This window comes from Rhinatrema bivittatum, chromosome 3, assembly GCF_901001135.1.
Source record: "Rhinatrema bivittatum chromosome 3, aRhiBiv1.1, whole genome shotgun sequence".
Classification (NCBI taxonomy): Eukaryota; Metazoa; Chordata; class Amphibia; order Gymnophiona; family Rhinatrematidae; genus Rhinatrema; species Rhinatrema bivittatum.
In genome coordinates, this window is record NC_042617.1 from 96,888,702 (window position 1) to 96,916,176 (window position 27,475).

General features: G+C 42.1%; 1 protein-coding gene across 2 annotated transcripts in view; it reads left to right on the forward strand.

The window, feature by feature from the left end:
• Positions 1–27,475, forward strand: part of PLCB1 (phospholipase C beta 1) — a 1,417,494-nt gene that overhangs the window by 805,330 nt on the left and 584,689 nt on the right. For both annotated transcript variants that reach the window (XM_029593506.1, XM_029593507.1), the window contains exon 5: positions 15,907–15,986. In XM_029593506.1, coding sequence (XP_029449366.1) covers positions 15,907–15,986 — 80 coding nt within the window. The remainder of the gene's footprint in view (positions 1–15,906; positions 15,987–27,475) is intronic.

Sequence of the window (27,475 nt, forward strand, 5' to 3'; positions counted from 1 at the left end):
AAGATCTGATCATGTGCAAATAAACTCTGTGTTCTCTGTTAGATTTCAGAGAGTGAACTTATCTTTTCAAAAGCTCTTATAATCAAAAGAAAAGCTTTAAAAAAGGAGAAGAATTTTGGCACTGGAAAAGAGATTTTTCTTATCTTCTCTACTGTCACAGTGCTCTCACTGTGAGAGAGAGAGACAAAGGCACTGCTTTCTGTCTGTTCACTGGGGCAGGGAGGTGGATTGGTGATACAGAAGTCATGAACACTGATTTTTAGGGATGTGAATCATTTTTGAAAGATTAAAATTATCGTCAGATAATTTTAAAATCGTCCAAAATCGTTAGAGTGCACGATACAATACAAATGTCCCCGATTTATCGTCAGGGGCATTTGTATTGTATCGTTAAATAGGGCGCGGGAAAACCGGCACACCAAAACAACCCTGAAACCCACCCCGACCCTTTAAAACAAATCCCCCACCCTCCCGAACCCCCCCAAAATGTTTTAAATTACCTGGGGTCCAGTGGGGGGGTCCCGGCACGATCTCCCACTCTCTGGCCACGGCTGTGTTGAGAAATGGCGCCGGTGGCCCTTTGCCCTTATCATGTGACAGGGCAAAGGTAGCGCTGGCGCCATTTTGGTTCCTGACTCCCGACGTCACACGTGCAGGAGATCGCTCCCGGACCCCCGCTGGACCCCCAGGGACTTTTGGCCAGCTTGAGGGGGCTTCCTGACCCCACAAGACTTGCCAAAAGTCCAGCGGGGGTCCGGGAGCGACCTCCTGCACGCGGGCCGTATTGCCAATATTCAAAATGGCGCCGGTGCTACCTTTGCCCTCACTATGTCATACGGGCAATTTTATAACTTACGCGCACTGCTGCGCGCATGTTATAAAATCCAGGGTCGCGCCTGCAAGGGGGTGCACACTTGTGCACCTTGCGCGCGCTGAGCCCTAGGGGAGGCCCGATGGCTTTTCCCGTTCCCTCCAAGGCAGCTCCGAAATTGGAGCGGCCTTGGAGGGAACTTTTTTTTTTGGTCCCCCCCACCTTTCCCTCCATTCCCCTATCTAACCCACCCCCCAAGCCCCACCTAAATCCCTGCCCCTACCTTGTTTTGTAGAGTTACGCCTGCCTTCAGCAGATGTAACTTGCATGCTCCGGCTCGCTGCCGGCACTCCAGGCCCCGATACAGGCCGCTGTGTCAGGGCACATGGCCAGGCCACCGGACCGCCCCCGGACTTGCCCCCGGGTCAAGGCCCCACCCACAGCCCCACCCCGGACTGCCCATTTTTCGAAGCCCTGGGACATACGTGCGTCCCGGGGCTTGCGCCCGCCGCCGAGCCTATGCAAAATAGGTTTGGCACATGCAGGGGTAGGTTTTCGGGGGTTACGCGAGTATCTTACATGCGTAACCATTTGAAAATCTACTGCTATGAGCCTCCATCTATGCCAGCATTTGAATGTCCTCAAAATGAAGCAATTTTGGGGAAAAGTAGAGGCAAGATCTTGTTTTCCCATTCAAATGCTTTGAAACAGGGAATCTTTAAAGTAGAAGAAAGTAAGAAAATGTGTTGAGTTTTTTTGGCCAGATAAGAGTGAGTCCTCCCAGTTAACGAAGCAAATTTAGCAGTTGTGCATACATACCCAAGCAAAGGTTTAACAAGCTATGAAAAAGTCAACTTGCCAACCCCAGTTTTTATTTCCAGGTTGCAGGGGCTACAAGCAGGCCACATTTGATTATAATTAGCATAAAAACTGATTCTCTAGGCTTGCTGAAAATATATACAAATCATTCACATTCAAACACAGTAGTCTACAGCAGAAGAAATGATTTGTTTGTGTGACCCCCTGATGCTTTGTCTGTCTCCAGTAGAGAATAAAGAAGCAAAATGACAATAAAACAACTTTGCTGTGGTTACTGTGGAATTTTCATGCTAAGAAAATTACAGAAACATATTTAAATGGTGATAAAATCATAGAGCCATAAAAAAAGGAAGCAAAAAATTCATTTTATTGGATGAAGATTTGGACTAGAAGTTGAAGAAATGGGTTGAGAGAACCAGGAGAAACCAGGTTTCAGATTCCGTGTCTCACTCATTGTGATTTAGGCAAGTAACTTCATTTCATCTTATTTATTTATTTATTTATTTATTTATTTATTTAAAGTTTTTTCTATACCGCCATTCGTGATTAAAAATCACATCATGCTGGTTTACATATAATGGAGGGAGTGAGTCCAATAACAGAACGTTAACAGGTGTGAAAGTCGTAAAGTTACATTTGAACAGGGTAAAGTCTTGCCTTATTTACCGACAGATTGTAAATTGCTTGGGAGCAGGGACTTATTCTATATGACCTAATAATGCAGAAGAATGTCTTTTGGAAATTTAGTCCAAAATTTATTGGTAATGAAACACATTTACTCTGAAACCCCCTTGTATACACCAAATAATCTAGCAAATTCACCAGTCAGCCTATTTACTAAAATGTGTTAATGCATTAATAGACATTAAGGGGTACATTTTAAAAGAGAGTGCGTACATGTACTTTTGTTCGCACATCAGGCGCGAACAAAAGTACACTGGATTTTATAAGATACGCGAGTAGCCGCGCATATCTTATAAAATCTGGGGTCGGCGCGTGCAAGGGAGTGCACATTTGTGCACTTAAGTGGGATACACCACAGATGAGGTGGGATACACCACAGATGAGGGATTTAGAATTATGTTTTTGGATATCCAAATGTGGTATTGATGAATAGGATGAGTGATTCAGGCATCACATTGTAATATAATTTACATTTGATAATGGGGATATCTGTATAAGATCTTTAATATAGAGTGGTGTTTTCCATCACAGAAGACCAACAACAATATTAAATTTCTGGGGATGTAAAAGATGTTATGGGAAAGATTGAGGTAAGAAGTAGAACAGAGTTGAGGGCCATCAGTAGTTGGGTTTAAAATGATATGGTTGTTGGAAATTGTTACTATGTTGAAATGAAGTAGTAAATAACATATCCATATTAGGGATTGATATTGGTTTTATGTAAAAATTGGAAAAAATTAATATTTCATTGTATTTTCAAATATTATAATTTTAGTAAAAAATGAAATTTTTGGTATGGTAAATTTATAAGCAGTAGTGCTTTTTTTCCTGTTTTCCCAAAAATCTTTTTTGGGAGTTTTTTGCATGTAATACGCGAAAGCACAAGTGAAACAAATACATTGCCTTTATTTTTGATATATATATATATATATATATATATATATATATACACACACACACACAAACTCATACATACATACACTCCCTCTTATTCAAACCTGCAGACGTCTCCAGCTCTTCTTTGGTTTGGACCTACCAGCAGCCCCAGGCCCTCATCTTCATTTCAGCTGCTGTCAGGTTGAAATCCACCTGCACCCCCCATTTCTCTATCTCTCTCTCTCTCACACACACACACACATCCCAGACAAGCTCCCATTTACATGCCCCCAACCAGGCAGGCTCCCATTCACATCCATCCAAATCCCAGGCAGGCTCCCATTCTCACACACACACTCACACACACACACACACACACACACCCACCCCTTGCTCATCCCAGGAAAGCTCCCATGCATGCATGTGCATACACACACACACACACACACCAGACAGGCTCCCATACACACACACACACATCCATCCCAGGCAGCCTCCCACACCCATCCCAGGCAGCCTCCAATTCACATACACACACACCCATCCCAGCACCCTTCCTTATACACACATACACACACAGACACACACCAGACAAGCTCCTAGTTACACGCATACACCCTAGGCAAGCTCCCATTCACATCCACCTAAATCCAAGGCAGGCTACCATTCACGAACACACATACACATATGCAATCCAGGCAGGCTCCCATTCACACACCCATCCCAGGCAGGCTCCCATTCATTTACACACACACACTCACTGCTCATCCCAGAAAAGCTCCCATGCATGCATGTGCATATACACACACACACACATCAGGCAGGCTCCCATTCAGTCACACATCCATTCCAGGCAGGCTCCCATTCACACACACACACATATCCATCCCAGACAGCCTCCCATTCACACACATACACCCATACCAGACAGCCTCCCGTTCACACACACACACACACACACACACATACACACACAACCATCCCAGGCAGCCTCCAATTCACACACACACACACACACATCCCAGGCACCCTCCCACACATACACACACACACACACATATTCACACACACACCCCAGACAAGCTCCTAGTTACACGCATACACCCCAAGCAAGCTCCCATTCACATCCACCTAAATCCTAGGCAGGCTTCCATTCACACATACACGTACACATATGCAATCCAGGCAGGCTCCCATTCACACACCCATCCCAGGCAGGCTCCCATTCATTTACACACACACTCACTGCTCATCCCAGGAAAGCTCCCATGCATGCATGTGCATATACACACTCACACACACCAGGCAGGCTCCCATTCAGACACACATCCATCCCAGGCAGGCTCCCATTCACACACACACACATATCCTTCCCAGGCAGCCTCCCATTAACACACAAACACCCATCCCAGACAGTCTCCCATTCACACACACACACACACAACCATCCCAGGCAGCCTCCAATTCATACATCCCAGGCACCCTTCCATATACACACACACACACACATATACACACACACACACACCCCCCAAACAAGCTCCTAGTTACACGCATACATCCAAGGCAAGCTCCCATTCACATCCACCTAAATCCTAGGCAGGCTCCCATTCACACACACCCATACACATATGCAATCCAGGCAGGCTCCAATTCATTTACACACACATGCACACACACACCCTGCTCATCCCAGGAAAGCTCCCATTTATGCATGTGCATACACACACACACACACACGTACCAGGCAGGCTCCCATTCACACACACATATTCATGCCAGGCAGCCTCCCATTCACACACACACACCCATTCCAGACAGCCTCCCATTCACACACATACACACACACCCATCCCAGGCAGCCTCCAATTCACACACACACACACGCACACACACATCCCAGGCACCCTCCCATATACACACACACAGACAAGCTCCTAGTTACACGCATACACCCCAGGCAAGCTCCCATTCATATCCACCTAAATCCTAGGTAGGCTCCCATTCACACACACACATACACATATGCAGTCCAGGCAGGCTCCCATTCATTAACACACACATACACACACATCCCAGCCAGCCTCCCACACATACACCCCACCACATACACACATCCATCCCAGGCAGCCCTCCATACACATAAACACACACCTATCACAGGCAATCTCCTATTCACACACCCACTCATTCCAGGCAGCCTCCCATTCACACTCACATACCAGGTAGTCAGGGTCCATGGGTCATTCTTCCTTCACTGCTGCCACCAGCCTCTTCCTTTGTGGAGAAAATCCATTCTGTAGCTCCTTTTCCTGTACTACCACTGTGATAATTCAACACTTGTGGTGCTAGCACTTCCTGTATTCTCATCTTGTGAGAATATAGGAAGTGCTAGCACCACAAGTATTCAATACCGTGGGACCAGCACCAGAGGAGGAGCTGAAGGACAGGCTTCCTCTGCTGTGGGCTCCTGCTGCTGCCACTGGTGGGATCGAGTCCACCGGTGGCAACACAGGCCTCCTTCTTCCACTGCTGTTTGGAACGGGTCCACCGGCAGCACCAAGGGCCTCTGCTTCTTCTACTGTCAGTGGGATCGGGTCCACCGGTGGCAGCACAGGCCTCTCCTTGCTCCCGATGCTGCCCCATCTGCTGTGCCACCCTGTGCAATTGCACGGTTTGCATACCCGGTGGCGCCGAGCCTGGATAGGGAAGATACGATAGAGATATTTAAATACATCCATGGTTTCCATGCACAGAAGACAGGCCTCTTTCTAAGGAAAGGAGGTTCTATAATGAGGAGTTATGGGATGATGATGAAAAGGGTTAGACTCAGAAGTAATTTTAGGAAATGTTTTTTTACAAAGAGGGTAGTGGATGCTTGGAACAGCCTCCTAAGGAGGTGGTGGAGACAAAAATAGTATCTGAATTCTAGAAACCATGGGATAAACATAGGGTATCTCTGAAGGAGTGATGGGAATTGTAAAGCTAAATTATTTATTTATTTATAAGCATTTATTATCTGCCCTTCCTACGTTCAGAGCGTGGTACAATATGAAACATATATAGAAACAGAGATGAGGAAAGGCAATGCAAAGTCTTGGGGAGGGTGGAATAGGACAAGCATTGAGGGAGTATGTCAGGGGGTTATAGGAGAGGGGAGTAGAAGAATAGATAGCATCCCCTGCAGGGGGACAAGTTGAGGGTAGTCCGTTGTCAGCTTGATTAGGGAATGCTAGCTTGAAGAGGAAAGTTTATAGGGCTTTTTTGAAGAAAGGTTTTCTCAGAGACATCTTATTGTCTTTGGTAGGCTGTTCCATAGGAGTGGTCTAGCAGAGAAGAAAGTGCATTCTCTGGTTTCCTCGAGATGAGAGAGTTTTGTAGGTGGAGCATCTAGTAGCAGCTGGTTAGATGATCTGAGCTGTTGGGAGGGGGCGTGGATATTTATTGTTGAGGAGAGCCATGGGGAGTTTAAGTTATGCATCGAGAAGTGGAAGATCATAGCCAGCTTATATTATATTCTGGATGGGCAGACTAGATAGGCCTTTCATTCTTTTTCTGCTGTCACATTTTTGTGTTTCTGACACACCCTAACTCTGCCCCCTTTTCCCACACATAACTTTCAAATGAGTGCAAAGGCACACATTTACATGTGTATATAGGCACGCAGCCAGATATGTGGCAATTTTATATCCTACATGCACATATGCACGCATGTTATAAAATAGCCCTGGCTCACATATGTGTGCTCCAATTTTAAGTTTGTGCGTGCACAGTGACATAAGTCGGCTTTGAGATGTGTGAGGGAATTATATAACAGATGCACGTCCAGGTCATGACCAGTTTCACCAGTTTGCCCAGTCTAGGGTTAGGTCCTCTAACCCCCCCTGGTTCTTTAGCCTGCACTCCCCCCAGTTACCCCCAGAGCCCTCAAACACTTCATAGATGCTTGAAAATAGTTTTATAAAGACTTACACCTCCTTCACAGTAGAAGTAAATTTACGCTTAAATATACTTGGCTGTACGCCCAGGCTTGTAGCTACTTGTGTGCATATCTCATGGCCCTGCCCCTGAATGCAAATGTGCTGCCCACATTCCGCCCCTTTTTTTTTCAGATGCGAGATAGTCACACATCGGTACTTGTGCGCACATGTGCTAGATGCAAGCACATCTCCTGATTTTGGCGCGCGCCCAGCTTTTAAAATTCACCTTAGAATTTGGCCATTTTAAAATACGATCTGCTCTTGCTTGACCAAGATACTCACATATATGGGCCTTTTAATATGAGCAACTCTTTTCAAATTCACCCCCATAGGCTTAATGCCCTTTAATAAATCTGTCATTAAAATGGTAATATTCGATTTTAAAGTTGCTTAGTAAATAGTAGGGGTGTGCATTCGGATTGACCGCATTAGTAAAACGCAACTCATATTTTTTTTTTACTTAAAAAATTGATTCGACATAAACGATCGGATTTCCCACATATCGAACATAGATATGTTCGATATGTGGGAAATCGCGATTGTTGAGCCAAAATAAAAATATAAACCCCCTCACCCTCCTTAATCCCCCCCCCCCCGACTTACCACAACTCCCTGGTGATGGAGCGAGGAGTGAGGACGCCATTTCTGCAATCCTTGGCGAGAAGCATGTGACGTCGGCGGCACGTCGAGTGACGCCGGCGTCACGTGATTCCCGGCTCGTTCGCGCCGGACGGCTCGTTCGGCCCAAAAAGAACTTTTGGAGGCCCCCCCAAGCTGGCCAAAAGTTCTTTTTGGGCCGAACGAGCCGTCCGGCGCGAACTTGCCGGGAATCACGTGACGCCGCGTCACTCGACGTGCCGCCGACGTCACATGCTTCTCGCCAAGGATTGCAGAAATGACGTCCTCACTCCTCGCTCGATCACCAGGGAGTTGTGGTAAGTCTGGGGGGGGGGATTAAGGAGGGTGAGGGGGTTTAAATTTTTTTTTGCACATATGTACATATACCCAACTCATTGGATTTTTTTTATGTCCATATTGGCCGCAAGTGGGACCCCCTTTCGGACATAAAAAATATGAACATAAAATTTTGCTCTGCACATCCCTAGTAAATAGGCCTTTAACCTGATACTGAGAGATTTTTGTTTTGAGTTGTATAATCAATCATCTTTTATCATATTTCAGATAGAGAAAATGAAGATAAACCTGAAAATTAACTGAGCATGAAACACAATTATACAAATACATATGAAGTTATATAGAAAGTGCTGAAAATGTATTAACAGCATAAATTTAAATAAATTAGCAACCAATCCAAGCAAAATAACTAGAGCCAAGAAATAAAAATGACCTAATAGTTCAAGATCTTCCCAGTTCTTACTGAAATTCATGATTAGCTGTCTAGTGCATCTGATTTATTTGATATGCACATTTAGATGATCGAAAGACAATTTAGCAAGGCCCATGAAGAGAATTTTAAAACTCTCAGTATTATTGTTTTTTTCTTTTGCTAAAAGTAAAAAAAAAAAAAATTACAAAGTATTAACTAATTTGTCAACATCCTTATCTAGACTTGTGATCTTTACAATAACCATCAAACCAGGAGGATTTCAGTGTGGTTAGAGTTTGACAAATCTGCAGATCTTGGGTAAATCTGCTGAGAAAATCTCTCATCTGTCTCCCGATGGAAAGATATGGATCTAGAGAAATCCATACCAAATTTACTTGGAATCTCATCAGATTTCTAGATTTAGCTGGATTAACATCTCTTTCTGTAAAGAAAATTAATGAATTGAACCAGTAAACATGGAGATTTCTTTTTCAAAAGTTTGCAGTTATTCTTATCTATGGACAATCAACAGTTAAAAATCTTTGCATCAATTTTAACCATATATACTAAATGTATTTCCTAACATAGGGTCTAGCTCAGGGGTGCTGAAACCGGTCCTATGAGCCCCACCAGCCTGTCGAGTTTTCAGGATATCCCTAATGAATATGCATGACATTTATTTGCATGCACTAGCATAAATTTGTTAATACTTTGCAATTTATTTTTTACTTTTAGCAGAAGAAAAAACAATAATACTGAGAGTTCTAAAATTCTCTTGCATGCACTAGCAAATAAATTTCATGCATATTCATTAGGGATATCCTGAAAACCTGACTGGCTGGGGGGACCCGTAGGACTGGTTTGAGTACCCCTGGTCTATTTCTTTTTACTTTTGGAAAACCTCTTCTGAAAGTTATAGGGATGTATATTTGGAGGAACCAAATGTGAAATTTGATCTAAATGAATCAATTTTTGGTTCAGTTTGGGTCATCCAAACTGAATGGATGCAGTTTCCTAAAAAAATTGAATCCTTTTCGGCGCATTCAGATTAGTTACATTAAAATCTGTGGGGAAAGCAAAACCAGACAGAGTGTAACCAAGCAGAGATAAAGCAGGAAAGGAGCAGTCCAATCAGGTTTCAATACATAATCACTACTAAAGATAATAAGGTGGTACAATATACTTTAATCCATTATCTTATGAGTTTCCACAAAGTATATTTGCATGTACTGCCTCCATTGTATGCATATACATGCATATTCATTGTGGATGTCCTGAAAACCAGACCAGTTTGTGGCACTCCAGGACCGGTGCTGTCTACCCCTGATCTAATCATTACATATCAAAAAGTACTCCATAAATCTCAAAAATATGCTCCAGAAAGTGAAAATACTGTTACTTTTCATAAAAAAACTTTTGACTGTTCAGTTGCAAATTCCTCTGTTTATACTGGCATTGCTCAAAGCCTTTTATGTATATTTCACTAATGTTCCACAACAAGGGACCCTTGTTTCACCACTACTGTGGTTTCATCGTGGTGGAGGGAGGGAGACAATAGACTCTATTGTTTTTCAGCAGGATGAAATATCAATCCACAGACATATCTTATATACTGCATAAAAACAGAAACATCCCTTTCTTAAACATTACACAATTTAAATTTGCAGCAGTTTCTTATCTATTGAATACGTGTTCACAAAAGTCTCAGAGTTTTCGCTTATCTAATATGCTCTTTAAGAAAAGCAATGTCACTGGCATCCACAGTTCCAGTGGAAGGGTGTCCAGATGCCCTAGGTGGTAATGTTGTCACGTGATGTTTCTCTCTCTCTCTCTCAAATCACACATGACAAATGTCCCCAGCTCCTCAAAGAAATACATACCCAAAAACAGAAAATGCCCTCCAGCTAAGTGCCTCCACTGCACCATTTCTCATCTTGTCTGTCCTTTAAAAACTGCCGCCTTTACTGGCTACTCTGCAGCCCCTCCCACTTCTGGCACCTTAGGCCACCGCCTAACCCATATAATCTTTACTCTGACACTGGGTATCCATTACTTCCTAGTGGTTAGAAATTTAATGATTTCTTTTCACAGGACTCCTTAATGATCAAAACAAAAAAAGAAAAACACCCTGGTACCACGGTCACATAAAAGAAACCAAACAAAAGCTTAGAAAAAAAAGAAAAGGAATGGAAATACCATAAATCAGCCAAACACCTGACTCAATACCGAAAACAGCTAGCCTACTATAAAAAAAAATAATTCTTGAAGCCAAAAAAAATTACTTCAGCACCAAGATTGAAAAATTCATGAATAATCCTAGAACCTTATTCAAAATAGTCAATAACCTCACCAAAGATACAACTAACTCCCCTGATAATTTACCAGAGAATAGATGCAATGAAATTGCACAATTTTTCAGTGATAAAATTGAGAACCTAACAACCAAAATACCAAAGACACCCAAACAAGAGATTAAAATGTGTACAAGAGATGCCACACAGTGGTCTGAGTTTATTGATATATCAAGCCTTGAAGTAGAAAACATGCTTAAACAGCTAAATCCGGCCCCACATAATATAGACGCATTACCCATTTTAGAACTCAAAAAGTTTCCTGACATCACTGCCACAGCCCTAGCAAAAATTATAACCCTTTCCCTTGAGGAAGGATATATGCCAAATATATTGAAGGGAGCAATAATTAAGCCAATATTAAAGAAAAAAAAACATGGACCCCTTAACATTAACCAACTACAGGCCAGTTTCAAACCTGCCATTAATTGCAAAATTAATTGAGAAAACAGCTCAAAAACAACTATCAGAGCATTTAGAAAATAACAATATCCTTTACCCATCACAACACGGATTTCGAAAACATTACAGCACGGAAACACTCTTACTTGCACTAACTGAGGATTCGACAGTGGAAAACATTACATTCTTGTACTACTTGATCTATCATCAGCATTTGTCATAGTGAATCACGAAATACTAATCAAAAGGCTAGAGAAAATAGAACTACACAAAAAACAATTACATGGTTTAAATCATTTCTTAGTGACAGAGTGTTCCAAGTACAAATTAATAATACCTTGTCCAAAAAAATGACACTAAAAACAGGAGTACCTCAAGGATCAGCACTATCAGCAACACTCTAACATTTATCTATTACCACTATGCCATCTCCTCGCAGGGCTAGGAATCATACACTACGTCTACACTGATGACATTCAATTAATCCTACCAATTGAAGACATCATTGAAAAAACACTAAGCTTAGCCAATATGTGTCTCGAAATAATCAAACAGCTTTTAAACCAAATAGAATTGGTAATTAATATTGAGAAAACTGAATTCCTACACTTAGAAAGAAATAAGACCACTGCAAATATTACAAAACTCTGCAGCTAGAATTCTCACAGGCAAAAGAAAACGAGATCACATCACAGACACACTAGCAGATCTACATTGGCTACCTATCGAACAAAGAGTTCAATTCAAAGCACTTTGCACAATACACAAAGTGATTCATGACGAAAAAGCAGAATGGCTGAACACAGCACTTCGAGTACATGTTCCACATAGAAATTTAAGATCAGCAAATAAAGCTCTCTTAAACATCCCATCAGTAAAAACAGCAAGACTAACACAGATGAGGGAGCGTGCACTATCACTGGCTTGTCCCACTCTATGGAACACCATGCCACTAGAACTAAGACTACAGAGAAATTTCAAAATGTTTAAAACAAACCTCAAAACCTGGCTATTCAAACAGGCTTTTTATAAAGAGAAAGTTGAAAACAGATAAGGAAGAGCCGGCATAAAGCACCTAGCACATAATCTCCAAGTGCTGACCTGGAAATTATCTTTGTCACACTGTTAAGCGTAAATAACAATAAACCGCATGTACCCATCCAAGAGACAGGTACCAATGGATATCTTACATCAGAAATCAAATAGTTTATAACTATTCAATTGTTACCGATTATTAATGGCACCTCCTTTGTAAAGTTTTTAGCTATTTTTTTACTATTCGTGCCCTATTGTAAACCGTTATGATGGTAAATAACTTAATGATGGTAAATAACTTAATGACGGTATAGAAAAACTTTTAAATAAATAAATAAATAACTGATTATCCATGTATTTTCACAAAAGTCATGTGCGTTGCTCCTTAGTCATTATCCAAAAGAGAAAATTGTTCTTGCTTGTAAAATAAACATTCTCCTACTATCTCATATTATTTTAGCCCATTAATTGCCAAAAAAATTATATCACTCACCCAGATGTTTTCATAAATGTAATGTGCATTCCTTTCAATGCCATATTGTTTGCAATAATGTCAGAATCTAGCATGCTATGCTATGCTTCTTATTTAAATATAATGTCAAACAATCACATGGTACATCTGTTCCAATCATCTTAATAATATAGTTGAGGGATGACTCCTACAATATTTTGGTCGGTGTCCATGACCACAACACCATACCCTTTATCTCCTGATTTTATTGTTAGACTCTTAATAGCTTCACGCTTACTTGTTGAAAATTGGACTTAATGGAATAGCACCTCTGTTCCATATTAGAACAATGTGTCACTGCAATCAATGGGTCTAGAGCAGGGGTGACCAACTCCAGTCCTTAAGATCCACAAACAGGCCAGGTTTTCATGTTATCCACAATGAATATGCATGAGAGAATTTGCATGCACTGCCTCCATTGTATGCACATCTATCTCATGCATATTCATTGTGGATATCCTGAAAACCTGACCTGTTTGTGGTTCTCAAGGACCAGAGTTGGCCAGCCCTGGTATAGAGAGGATCCAGTGGCATCCATCTTGATCTTCGAATCAATTTAGATTGTGAACTGTACATAGGGTAGCAGCATAAAATTGAGTTATTTTCAATCTCTTGAAAAACTTAAATAAAACTACTCGCGTCCTAAAGCAATCATATCAGAATGTATACAAATGACAACCCCTATTCAGTATTGTAATTTCTGCTTCAGTAAGTTCATAAAATGAAAAAAATACACTGAAGATTCTTTAGAACTAAGACCAGATTCTTCAGCCTTCCCTCATTTGTGATGGTGGTCAACGATACTGACGCTGGTCTTTCCCAGTATGATGTGTACTTGGACATAAAAATTGCAATCCCTCTGAATAATTCTTATCTGACACATTACCTGATGTCATAAAAAAACAGATTTCTTCCCTGGAGACTGATCAACTTGCATAGGGATTTCATCATCAGGGGACTCTTCAGAGAATTATTTTATAGAGGTGTGCATTCGTTTTCGCCGTATTGGCGATCCGCAATGTATATTGCACTATTCGTAGTATTCGTGGGGAAGCGAAACGTATCGCGATTCCCCACGAATACACAAATCTTTGCTGAATTATACGGCCACCTAAATAAAAATGTAAACAAACCCCCCACCCTCCTGAACCCCCCCCAAGACTTACCAAAACTCCCTGGTGGTCCAGCGGGGGGTCTGGGAACCATCCCCTGCACTCACACCCTCGGTGCCGGTTTCATCATGGCGCCGATAGCCTTTGCCACAGGGGCTACAAACAGTACAAAAACTAATATAATACAATGCCTAGACTAAAGAAGCAAAAATAAAATTAAACAAACAGATTAAAATCTTAAACACAACAGCAAAAGATTGCTAGTTATCAACCATAGTAAGGCATGCTATAATCGCTTAAGATAACTAGGTAGGGAAAGCTTTGGAGAAAAGATAAGTTTTTAACATTTTTCTAAAACATAATAGGCCATATTCCATTTTAGTGGTACTGGGAAACTATTCCAAAGGGTATTAAAAATTAGTTTTGTGTGACTTGATAAGATAGTGTGGATTTAAATATATTGTACCACCTTATTATGTTTAGTCGTGTTTATTAATTAGTGATGGGGGTTCACCTCCAGAACTTTTTTAAACAATCAAACTCAGCTGCAGCTGTATGGATTGACTTCAGTTTTTATAGGACAGTGAAATTAACAACACATAGATCAGGCAATGACTATTTTGTTCTTAGTCATTCCTCTGTTTTATATATTTATTTCTCCACTTTATATACCACCTGATTCCATTTGGATCTTGGAGAGACAAAGCAGAGATTCTGAAACTCCTTGCCTCAAAGTTCCAGAGTTAAAGAAAAAAGCATTAGATTTAGAGGAGAAAGCAAGGTGTGATCTCACAATCACTGTCCCTGTGTCCTAGATATGCTGCCAGCAGCAGCAGGAGAATCTGTAATCTCTCTGTCAAGGAATGCAGTGCAAATGTATATCAGCAGGATAAGATAGCACTTCTCTACTTTAGCAGGCGGGCAGCATATAATAGTGTCTGTAAGAAACATAAAGAGAGAGACTGATTTTCTCTTGCAGCATGTATAGCGTGATCAGTGACTGACTGTGATGGGGACAACTTGCTTTCTTTTTATATTAGAGTCCATGGCACTGTCTAATTTGTCTGTGTGTGATTTTTGCACAAAGTTCTTACTATACATAATGGAGAATGCCATGTAGTTTTGATGCCACTGTGCTGGCTGCCATACCCCTCACTTTATGACTTGGGGTGTTCATGCCACTGTTGGTGTCCTATGCTTCTCTTTTGGTACCTCAGAGCATTCCTTCCACTATACTGTTTTGCCCCTCTTTTGGTGCTTTGGGGTAATTATGAGACTTTTGGTGCCATTTTGCCACTTTCACAGTGGCGTGGACTATTCATGACACTTTTGGTGCCTTTTGTCCCTCTTTTGGTGCTGTGGTGTGCTCATGTCACTCTTGGTGTCTTGTGGTGCTGGGGTCTCTGCTCCTGATGCTGCTTTCCATTAAACTTGGATAGAAAACCCAAAAGTTAGAGTCAAAACCAGGATGTATTACTTCTCCCATTGATTTTAATAGAAACAATTGAAAATGACACAAATAAAATGGATGAGCATCAGATCCGAACTAAACAAATTAGGAAACTAAACCAAAAATCCAAACTGAACCAAAACTTTGTTCCATGCACATTTCTAGGATGTTCTATTTTTTTGTAATTGATGTTTTCAGTTGATGAATTGAAGTTTTAATGTAACTGCAATTTTAAATTAAGTCTGTTGCAATAATAAATACAGAAGGAATGGCCAAGAAGAACTGAAGATATTGACTTTCAGTATTTCTCAGAAAAATAATTATTTCCAAAAATAAAAAACAGTCATAGCAATGACTGGAAGATGGGGGGGAAAAAAAACAGAATTTGTGGCACAATAGTAAAAATGTCAAACAGAGCTCTGTTGCATGTGATTTTTCTCTGTCAGAAGCTTCTGAAATCATTTGTCTCCCTGAAAGTAAGGCCCAAAACAAACATGGTTAATGATGTTGTGCTTGAGCTGAAGCATGTTTAATTTATATCTACTTAGGAATGGGCAGATGAAATTTTCAGTCTGGCAACAAACCTTTTGGCACAGAACATGTCCAGGGATGCATTTCTGGAAAAAGCGTAAGTAGGCTCCAGTACTTGTTGCTAAAGGGTGTTACCGCTCTCTCTGAGTCAGCTTCCTTTTTCTTTTGTTAATCTTATTCCCATCTATTGTTTATACTTTGACGGGTTGTCGCTTTTATAAACATGGCTTTTCCTCTCATTCAAGTTCAGAAAACCGATCTCCGAAGAGTAGTGTAAAGAGTGGGGAGGGCCTTTGAGTTAATGGTGCTGTGGTGGCTTGAGCATGGAAACGGCAGAATCATGTGTGCTCTGCATTCTTGAATTCTTCCCTAGGCAGGCAGAGCATCCATTCCTGGAGCTGCTATTTCAGCAACTATCGCCCAAGGGTCAAACATTTGCCAGCTGTAAATGCCCTCTACAGAGAAGATTATTGCTAATAGCGTATAAGGTTTGGTTTTCTTGGGGGGAGGAAGAGTTGTTTGTCATGTTTTTCATTCATAAAATAACAGTTGAGATTAACTTTCCAAGCAGTCACATTTGCGACACGGCACTTGTATGGGGGTCAAACCACTTCAAATGCTTGGAAGCAGGCTGGCCATTCTGATTTCCCAATCACGAGTAAAGTTGGACCAAGCTGCTTAGTTTCCCATGGTTCCAAGGACATGGTAGCTGCTATAAAATTTGCCCTTTGCCTCAGACTTGTGGAAAACTATCTCCAGGCCACCATCACCAAGCACTGCATCCCACTTACTGCTGATACCTCTGTCTCTCACTGCCTCACTGCTCGCAGTAAATAGAGCCCCATGATAGGAAGACAACTGCAGCAGTGGTAATAGTTGGGCTGACGTGTTGGGGTCAGGGCAAGACATTGACTGGAGCTTAAACTAGAGCCAGCTCAGGAGGCAGGCTGGGAACCCTAACCATTTAGTCCATTTAGCAACATAGAGTGAGCCAGAGCAGAATAGAAAGAGAGAGAGAGAGACTTCATTGAATAGCCCTTATGGCCACACACCTCTAAGTATCACAATGGACTTGAGCTAGGGTTGCTAGAAACCAGGAAGTTGTTCCCAGCAACCAGAAGGCTGTCCAGCCTGCTTCCTAATTCTAAGATCTTGCTGCCAAGCTTGCCTCTTTTCAGACTTTTTCCTGCAAGTTCCTCCTCCAGGCATCCTGCCACCTGTTTCGCTGCCTCATCCTGCCAGTGTGTTTCGCTGCCTCATCCTGCCAGTGTGTTGCCGAGTTTCTGTTATCCACTTCTCCTTTACCAGTGATCTCCTGGTCTGTGCATAGGTCGCCTAGTGTCTGAGCCAGTCTGAACATCTGTGCTCTGAGCGCATGCATCAGTACATGAACCATGCTCAGCTCTAGAAGCACTTAGAAGGCACTAACCTGAGAGATTGCAGGGTAGGGGAGAAATGAAGTGAGAGAAAGTGAAAAAGGATAGGGATGGGGGAAAACTATGAGAGAGAAAAGGAAGACAACGTGGAATGGAGACAATTTGAATCATGCATCCAGGCAGGGGAGGCATGGTTTAATCACTAGATACAGTAATGGGAAATGATAAACTTTCCCTCCATCTGCACAATACCTTATTATAAGTAACTGAGCACAGAAGGCAGAGGAACTGTTAATTAAAAAAAGGTACATGTAAAGCAGCTTGTAAGCCAACTATAAATGTGTGGAAAAATGTAAGGAGATAATTTTCAAAAGGAATTACGTGCATAAATGTAACTACTATTGTAGTAATTTTCAAATGCCAATTACTCGCGTAAAGTGCACGTATGTGTGTGAGTAATTCATATGGACAATTCAGTGGCATGCATTGTAGCAATTTTCAAAAGCCCACTTCCTTGAATAAAGTGCATTTACTCGAGTAAATGTTTTTCAGAATCAGGCCCTAAGGTTGCACCCTATTGCACAATGATTAACATCTAAACAGATATGTAAAGGAAAGGAAATAAAATTACATGAAATTGCTTACCAGAATGTGGGATTTGAACACTGGCCAATAATATTTCTCCACGTCCATCCGGTTTAAGACAAAATCCTGCTGTGCACTGTTACATGCCAAATCACTGACGATCTAAAATGAAGTTTGAAGAAGCTCAGGGCTTTCTCAGTCCTTTGTTCTTAAGGAAGCTCTTATCTCTGCTTGCAAACAATTAATATATAAGAGTGAGATAAATATTTGGTTTGATTCTCTGTCCCTAGTTGCAATCCATATATCCATATATACTATTTACTGTAAAACAACTAAGACCATCAGATGTTAAATGTCTAATGAGGTGCAATAACTGTTTGAGACTTTGACCTAAAGAGGTGCAAAGAAGCTTGACTTGAACCAGGTGGCTTGAAAGAATATGTGACTTTTCTCAAGATCTGTGAGGTAAAATGTTTTGGGGTACTTTAAAATTTGCAGAAATCTGCAAAATCATGGAAATCTACAATGGATCTTGTGGTGGATTTCTGTGGACTTGGCATTTCAGCTCATAAATCCCAATGTTTCCCAAACTAATTTGCTAAACTCAGAGAATTTGTGAAATCTGCAAACCTCTTAAACATTGGTGCCGCTCTTCTTCGATCAAAAATGGCTCCCTTCGATCAAAAATGGCTCATGCAGTCCTGGAAGTCATCTTTGCTGAATAGTATTTGTGTCTGTAGATGTGGTGGAAATAAACCAGATCAATTTCAGCCTTCAGAAGAATTTTCAGATTTTTCCCCATATCTCTTAGTGGAATCTGATAAATGTACCAGAAGAAATTTACAAAAATGCAATGTGTGTATTCAGGAAATCCAAAGTGGATCCACCAGTTAGCCAAAAGTCACTTATTTGAACCAGTTTGACAAACCTTTCAAATTTTAAAGAATTCATCAAATTGTGTGACAAACCTATAAAGAGGTTTTCATATCTGTATTCATGTCTATCAAATGCTACAGGATTTCTTTAATGTTTGGCCAAAGAAAAAAAAAATGCCAAGGCATTGAAGATTGATACTTATAAATTATTACGGGAACTCTTGGAATCATTTTATCCTATTTAAAACTGATTTCATTAAGGTGAATAAAAACTTTAATTAATGTAGTCCTTGTACTGCTGGCTGACAGAGTTCAGGGGCTTGCTGGGGATTGGTGGGGCAAGTACCATACTAGGTTATTTTCCTGATAGGGGGAAAGGAAGTGTCTTCCCACATCCATAAGATGTCTGGAGGTCTTCTGCACTAGTTCTGTAAAAGAAGCACACTGCATAAGGTAGCTGTTGATCAAAAATAAATCTTTTTTCCTGAAAACTTGATTGCAAATGTTAAACCACAAACACTGTACACTGTACACAAACATAGAAAATAAAGCCCCAGAAGCAAATCGCATGCATGGTCACTAGGAAATCTGCACTGCCTGGCACTAGGAACTCCTCACAGGGGACCCTTCCTTGCTGCTTCTCCAGTAGTACCTGCGGACTGGATGTATACTCCTCCCCAGTAGAAAAATTGGAACGCCTGCTGATAAACTTTGAGAATTCCTAGACTGATCCTTTCCTTTAGCCAGCAGCTCTGTTGGACCTTCTTCCTGCAAAACAGTCTTTCTTCTAACACAAATAACCCTCTTTCTGCAATCTCTGAAGAGATCGGTCTCAGACAGATGTGGAGGATGAGAGTAAACTTGCCTTTTTTTGAAGACCTATCCTCTGTTTTCTTAGGACACTCAGGAATTCACTTTTGAACCCCAAGACTAAATCTCCATAATCCTAAGGATCTGGGAAACCCACCCCTACATTCACCAGCCACCCTTACAGGACAGGAGACGGGCAAATAAAATCTGTCTTTTGGAAAGAAAGATCCCAAGAAGACCACAGAGCCAAAGGGCTCATGAATTTTGTTACTCACTGCTGAATGACACCACCTATGGGGAGCATCAAATACACTACTACACTCCTAATTCCTTTTACAATTTGCATAATTTTAGTTTGATCATTACTCAAATGAAGATTGGTTATCTGCTGAATTAGTATTCACTGGCTTATTTTGTTCTCAACTATGGTCAGCTGCACCCTGCGTGTCCACAGCCTTCCCCTCTAATTGTCCACAAGTGTCCTTTTATAAGTCCCTACCTCAATCCCACCTCCCTGCAGTTTCTATGATTTGGAGAATGACATGACTTCAGCTTTTCTTTACAATTATTTATTTGTCATTATCAATTGCCATCCACAGGGCATTTGTAGTCCTGTGCTAGAGTACATATGGTTTTGCTTTCAGCATCTAAAAGTGGGAGACGCCATCCCATGAATTAAAAAGCAAGGGATGGCCTGAATTCCTGAAATGTATGGGTGAAGTTCTGATTAGCATAGGATAAGGAGGTTGGCCCAGTGGCTCGTGGCAGTGCTGCACACTGCTATGCAGAGAGAGATCTGGATTCCTTTCCCAGCTCTTTTTTCCACTGCCTGGGGGCTTGAATGCTATGGAGGCAGCATTCACAGCCCCTGTTGGTGGCAGTGGGGAGGGAGTTGGGAAGGTTCATATTCATTGCACTAGAGTTGGACCTAGTGGTCAGATTTAGAGCCCATAATTGCAGTGTTACAGAGGTAACCCTGGTGCATGGTCCCCTTGAAAGGATTGTCATTGCAATGGCTGAACTAATCTAACTTGTAAGCGGATATAAAGTAGGTAAAAGAAAATCTATTTAGTTGCAAAAGAAAGCTCAATGTGCCAGATCCTAAGCCTGGTTCTGATTAAGCTAGAAGTACTAAGGAGCAGGAAGAAACTGCTGTGTCAAAAATCCATAGGGCAAGGAGGTCCCATCCAAGCCACAGAAGCTGGGAATGGCCAGATCCTTTCATTAGTAACTTTTTTTGATACACTCACCTTGGGCCAGAACGCCCCATGCAAACAGTATAAGAACAGAATGGCCAGACCACCTTCGCACTTAAAATGTTGTTTATTCTTTTGAGCAGTGCATGGAGGGCATGCCTTCCATCATAGAAGCATGTGAGTTGTCTGCCCCTTTCCAGCCATCATCATTCATGAAATTGAACCAATCATTATTAAAATAATATCACCAAGAAATATAAAGAAACTATAGATTATTTACAATATATGCCTGGATAGATCCACTACATTTGCTGTTCACAAAGCTATAACATTACTAAGAAACTTCTCCCCTCATCTAACACAACCCCTCCTCCCATTGTGCCAAGGACCTTCCTGTTCCCACATCCACATTACTGTTGGGATGATATCTAGAATCCAAATCTCTCACCACTTCTATAACAGAGGTGGGCCTGGATGGGTAAGCCAGCATCCAGGATCAGTGAAAAGAAGCAGGGATAATCCTCTGCCCCAGCCTGTATTCTCCACCACAACACAGGCTGCCCTGTCCCCACCTGCCAGCACAATAATTGGTCATTGTGGTGGTTTGATCCTTGATGATCATGTATTTTCGGGCTGATGCAATAAGATGTGGATTAAAATGGGCGCTCATATTGTGCACCTATTTTCCTAACATGCACACAGCCACATCCTCTGGGTGCCTGATACAGTATGTAAATGAGGGGCTGTGTATAAAGGGATATGCTAGGTAAGAATTGTGCATTTCTAAAGCTCAAATGCATTGTGTGCCCACAACTGATAACGGGTGCTCAATATGAGCATCTGTTTTTTTTCCACTTCTGGCCGATTTTGCTGAGGTTGCTGGGCACCCATAGCTGAGCACCTCTTGCTATAATGTGTGTACATTGTGCATGTACATTTTGCATCCAGAATTTAATTTTGTTAAATCAAGCCCATATACCTTTATTTTTATTTATTTTATTTTTATTTTTATTAATTTCAACAAATCAAGCAAGATAATACCTTACTTCAGAAAACAAAATGACTTATCAGAAAAAGAAAAATGAAATATTTTTACAAGAAAATTGAATCCTATTAATAAGTCATTTTCCCAAAAGGAAATTCCATATACAGGGGGCGTAATAATGAAAGAAATATAAGAATCAAAAATATAAAGAAATAGGCTTAATCTGAAATCTGCTACCTTATATCATGGATCTAAATAGACCTAGCTTTTCCCAGGAGAGGAAAACAATATACTCCTGGAATTAATGAAGGATTTAAGTTGCTCTGGAAAAAAAAATACAAAATATTCGTTCTGAGAATGAATTATAAATTTGCAAGATATCTTAATACAAAGGAAAACCCTAATAAAGAAATTTGAAGTCAAAGAATAAGGAAATTACATCTTCGCTCTTGGGTAACTCGAGCAAAGTCCAGAAAGATATGAATTATCTGTCCATAAAAAGGTACAGATATTCTTAAAGTATCTCTTCATTACTTCACTTAGTTCTTGTTCTGAAATGAAGGAAACAAGAAGAGTCGAGCGGTCATAAATCTCTGGTGTGTAATTCTCAAGGAATTGAGTTAAATCAACAATAGCTTCAGGACATTGGTCTTGAGATATTCTCTCTTTATTCACAGCTGGTAGAAAAAATGACTTATTTATAGAGGGAATTTTTCCTTCCTCGAACTGTAATATTTCTAGAAAGTATTTCTTGAGAGTTCGGTAGGAGTCTTCTTCACCTATAACCTTAGGGAAATTAAAAAATCATAGATTTAAATACCGAGTATAGTTCTCTAAAAACTCCAACCTTCTAGAGCAATTACCAAAGTCTTTAATCAATTTAACATTGCAGGATTGGGTCTCAGAAACAACTGTCTCCAGGGCCCTCATCTGAGACTGTAATTCCCTATATTTCTCATCCCACTTTACCTCAAAAGTTTCTACCTTCATAGTAGGGTCCTTAATCTTCACCTGACAATATTGCAAAGAGCAGCCAAACCCAACAACAAGGTCCCATAAGGCAACAAGTGTAACAACTTCTGGCTTAAGTGGAAGATAGAAAGTCTCATCCAAAGTTCCATGGATAGCCATCTCTGGAACACGTTTTGCCCTTTCATGCTCTCTCAGTCTCAGCTGGAGAGGAGTTGGCAGGACACACAGCCACCTCAGAGATATCCAGAACTGCCGACAAGTCCAATAACAGAGCTCCACTCTGACTACTCCCCTGCAGTTGCACAAGTAGTGTCATCACCCAGCGCCGCGGTCCGACGTGGAGAATCAGCAATCACAGGCACCAGCGGGAGCCGAAGATCCTGGGGACTCAAGGTGACTTCCCCAGGTGATACCGGTGCTCCCTCACCAGTTATCACAGCAGGGTTTAACATCCCCTCGCTTGTGGCCAGTCCAGAGGTGAAGTTAGGAATCAATTGCTGACCGGAGGGACGGGGAGAATCTGGGGGGTAGATTTGAACCTTTCCTTTGTGCTTGGACGTCATTTTGGAGGCAAAATAGTAAGTGGAAATGGAGAGCAATTGAGCGTGTCTGGCTTACGCCGCCATCTTGCCCCCAGCTGTGCCCATACTTTTCTTTTTAAATGCTGCAAACAATACATTTAAGCGTCACAATGATCCTAACTAGGAGGAACCAAAGAGGACCATATTTTTAAATTTCTCATGAGCACTTGCTCACGGATTGAGTTTATGCCATCTCCCTAGCTAGAGTTAAATTTGCCATGTTAAAAAGTGTGCGTTGGGCAACCAGCGATTTCTTGCATCAGTGGTACTAGCTAATAGCCTCATCTATATGGAATTTACATGTGATGAGCGCTATCGATTGCTTGCTTTTTTGGGCACACCTTTTGGACACGCTAATCTCCTTACTGCATCGGGTGCTAGACTAGTGTGTCCAAAACGTGCTTAAACCTGTGCGCTAGGCTGGGTGCACTTTATTGCATTGGCCCCTTTCTGTCTTGGCCCAGAGTCACAGGTTGTGCTGCCATCTTGGAGTGTTATAGGACGGGAGGGGCTGTTGTGTATTAGGCCACGCGACGGTGTTAGCAGCCAAGTTGTGATATCAGTGGACAAAAATAGCAGCAGCTAGGGCCCTAAAAATGAATGACATGCAAACTGCAAAAGAACAGAGCAAAACCTTGGTAGACACTGACAGACTGTCTTCCAGTGCTTTTTCCTGATGTAAGCCAAAAATATTTCTTTATTTCCTTCCTGCATCCTGCCAGTAAATTTACCTTTATAATGAGGGATAATGAGCAGAATTGTCTGTTTCACTGGGAAAATTACTTCATCATGTGTTCTTTTCCAACATCAAATGCAAACAGAATATCGAGATTTACATCACGATTACCTCAATGGAAGATAAAAGTGATTCAAAACAGAAATTCACCCTTTTTATGCCATCCTTTCTAGGAGTAGCTCACAAATAAAATGCTCAATTTGCATAACTGTATTTGCAGATTTTTTTTTTCTTTTTACTGTTAAAAGATGTTTTTAGTATAAGGGGCTCACTGAAGTATTCCTTCCTAAGGATGTGCAAAGGAAAACTTTTCATTTTAGTTCATTCATTTGTTTCTTAGAGTATCTCCATTCAGTTCTTAAGTTTCAAATGTAAAAAATAAACAATGTGTTTTATTTGTTCATTCATTTACCATTAAGTCTATGGGGAAAGCACTGCAGCCTATTTTGGGCTCTAAACTTGGGATTTTCTCATCAATTTAAATATAACAGAAGGGCGAAAGCATGTCAACGAATCAATACTATGTCAACATGGTACCAAAAGTAGCAATGAAGAGCCCAATAGTTTTGCTTATGGTGCAGTATATAAATTTGTAAATAAATAAATAAGGATCCATATTGGACCAAATCGGTACCAGCAGTAGCAGGAGATCTTCAAGGTACCATTAGAGGAGTAAAGAAGCAGAAGGAGTGGTGAGAACAACCCAAGGCTCCAAAAGAGGACACCAACAACTGTGGTATGAATGAAGAACCAGAAAATGGGTCCTCGTCAACGGGAGGCAGATGCAGGTGGTGGAGACCCAACTGGACCTTAACCTTTACCTTAACCTTTACCAGCCCTCGTTCCCAGCAGGTTGAGCCCTTGGGTGCCGGGGCCGGAGGACTTAGGAGCAGGACTCCGGGTGAAGATGATCCTGAAGGCAGAAGGCGGAAGCGAGGTCAGAAGTACCAGCGGTCGGGGCCGTCAGCGAACAGGAGAATCCAGGAACAGGCCACAGCTCAGGGCAGGTGACTAGCAGAAGAGATGGTGAGCAGGCAAGTGGTCAGGGCAGTCAGCGGCAGACAATGCAGAATCTATGGACGAGCTGAGTCAAGGACCAGGAGAGCAAGCCAAGGGGACGAGGAGCCGGAGCAGGGACAGGAGCGGGAACAGGAACACAGGGAACAGGAGCTGGACCAGAAACACACAGAGCAGGGCTGAATCAGGAACACATGGAGCAGGGGCTGGATCAAGAATACACGGAGCAACCAGCAGCTCAGAGCAGAGTGGGACCTGTTGTGGAGGCAAGGATGGGGCTGCAGGGGCTGCCTTAAATAGAGTCTAGGGTCGAGGTCAACATCCAGGGCCATGGGAAGTTTCCCCCCCATGGCCCCTTTAAATCTAATTGAGAGCTGTGTGCTCTTGTCAGACCTCTCCATTTCTGGGAGGCTGTTTTCCCTACCCAGGAGGAAGTAGTATACCCCTTCGCTCAGAGGAAAAGGAGGTTGCAGTGACCACAAGTTGAAGAAAGAGAGATTCAGAAATATTTTCCCAAGCTTGTGTTTTGTTTGTCTGAGAAGGACAGAAGTTTGTTTTTCTGCTACCCCTCCTTTACCCCAGACCTGGAAGCTTAAAGAACTATTTCACTGTGTCTTTGTCCACCATGTGGGGGATCTCCCTTTTAACTCAAAACAAAATCTGGAATTTGACTTTCATCTCCTTGTGGCAACTCTTCTAATGTTCTGTTTCCCAAAATCCTTGCATCATTCCAGTCCATAGCAATGATTCCAAACCAAGCTGCAATTCAATTCTGTTTATTCAGTAAGGGGCAGATTTTCAAAGGGTTACACGCGTAACTTACGCGCATAACCCCGAAAATTTGCTCCTGCACGTGCCGAGCCTATTTTGCATAGGCTTGGTGACACGCGCAAGCCCCGGGACACGCGTATGTCCCGGGGCTTTGAAAAAGGGGTGGGAAGGGGGCAGGGGCGTGGGAGGGGTGCCCATAAGAGTTATCACTTAAGCATAAGAGTAACAGTGTGAAACAGCAAGGCTTAATACAGCTCAGCCTCTGAGTTTCCATCTTGTTCACACATAAGGAGAAAAGTACAACTCTTAGTCCTACTAATCCTAAACTAGTTTACCTAGACTATAATTCCCCAAATTCTTTTTATTCAGTAACTGCTATCACTCAAGCATGGCAGTAACAGTTTGAAACAGGTATGTAGCAAGGCTTAAGATAGCTCAACCTTTTCCAAACAGATTCAAGCATAAGGAGAAAAGTACTACTCCTAGTCCTAGTACTCCTAGGCTGGCTTGCACAGACTAAAATGAATTTTTGTCAGAGTTTCCAAGTGATTCATTAGAATAGCCCTTACAGCCTGGAGTTCTAATTTATATAACTTGCAGCATACGTTGCAAACAATTAATGATAGAATACATTTCAAACTTAAATGTTCAGGGTTTTCTAAACCCCACAGTTTCCCTAAAAGAATACAAGGACAGAGCTGATCAAGCATGGCTCCAAAGTACTGAACTTTCCCTACATGATTTCAGCATTCCAAACATTAGGGGGTGGATTTTAAAAGCCCTGCTCGCGTAAATCCACCCGGATTTACGCGAGCAGGGCCTTGCGCGCTGGTGCGCCTATTTTCCATAGGCCGCCGGTGCGCGCAGAGCCCCGGGACACGCGTAGGTCCCGGGGTTTTTCGAAGGGGGCGTGTCGGGGCGTGTCGGGGGCGGGACCGGATGACGTGGCGTTTCGGGGACGGGACCGGGGGCATGGTCCAGGCCTTCGGACCAGCCCCCGGGTCGGAAGACGGTGCGCCAGAAGTCCGCTGGCGTGCATAGATTTACGCCTGCTTCTTGCAGGCGTAAATCTAGGGACAAAGGTAAGGGGGGGGGGTTAGATAGGGCCGGGGGGGTGGGTTAGGTAGAGGAAGGGAGGGGAAGGTGAGGGGTGGGCGAAAGAGAGTTATCTCCAAGGCCACTCCGATTTCGGAGTGGCCTCGGAGGGAACGGAGGCAGGCTGTGCGGCTCGGCGCGCGCAGGCTGCCCAAAATCAGCAGCCTTGCGCACGCTGATCAATGATTTTAGAGGATACGTGCGGCTATGCGCGTATCTTATAAAATCCAGCGTACTTTTGTTTGCGCCTGCTGCGCAAACAAAAGTAAGCGATCGCGCTTTTTCTTAAAATCTACCCCTAGGGTTTTCAAAGCAAAAATTAGCCAATTAACCTACATCCAAACTGCTCCAGTACTAGTTAAAGTAACTTCAGCTTGATATGTCTGGGTGAATACAGCTCAGCCTTTCTGCTGCCTCTAATATTGAGCTTGTCTCGTTCTCTTATTATGCTTTAGCCAAAAACTTTACATTTAAAGTAAAGCAAAAGCTCCTCTCCTTGAAATCAGAACTGTAGCTAGCTTATGGCTGATGTGGACTCGGCCATAGGTGCCATCCAGTAGGGGCATCATTGCACAAAATCTATCAGT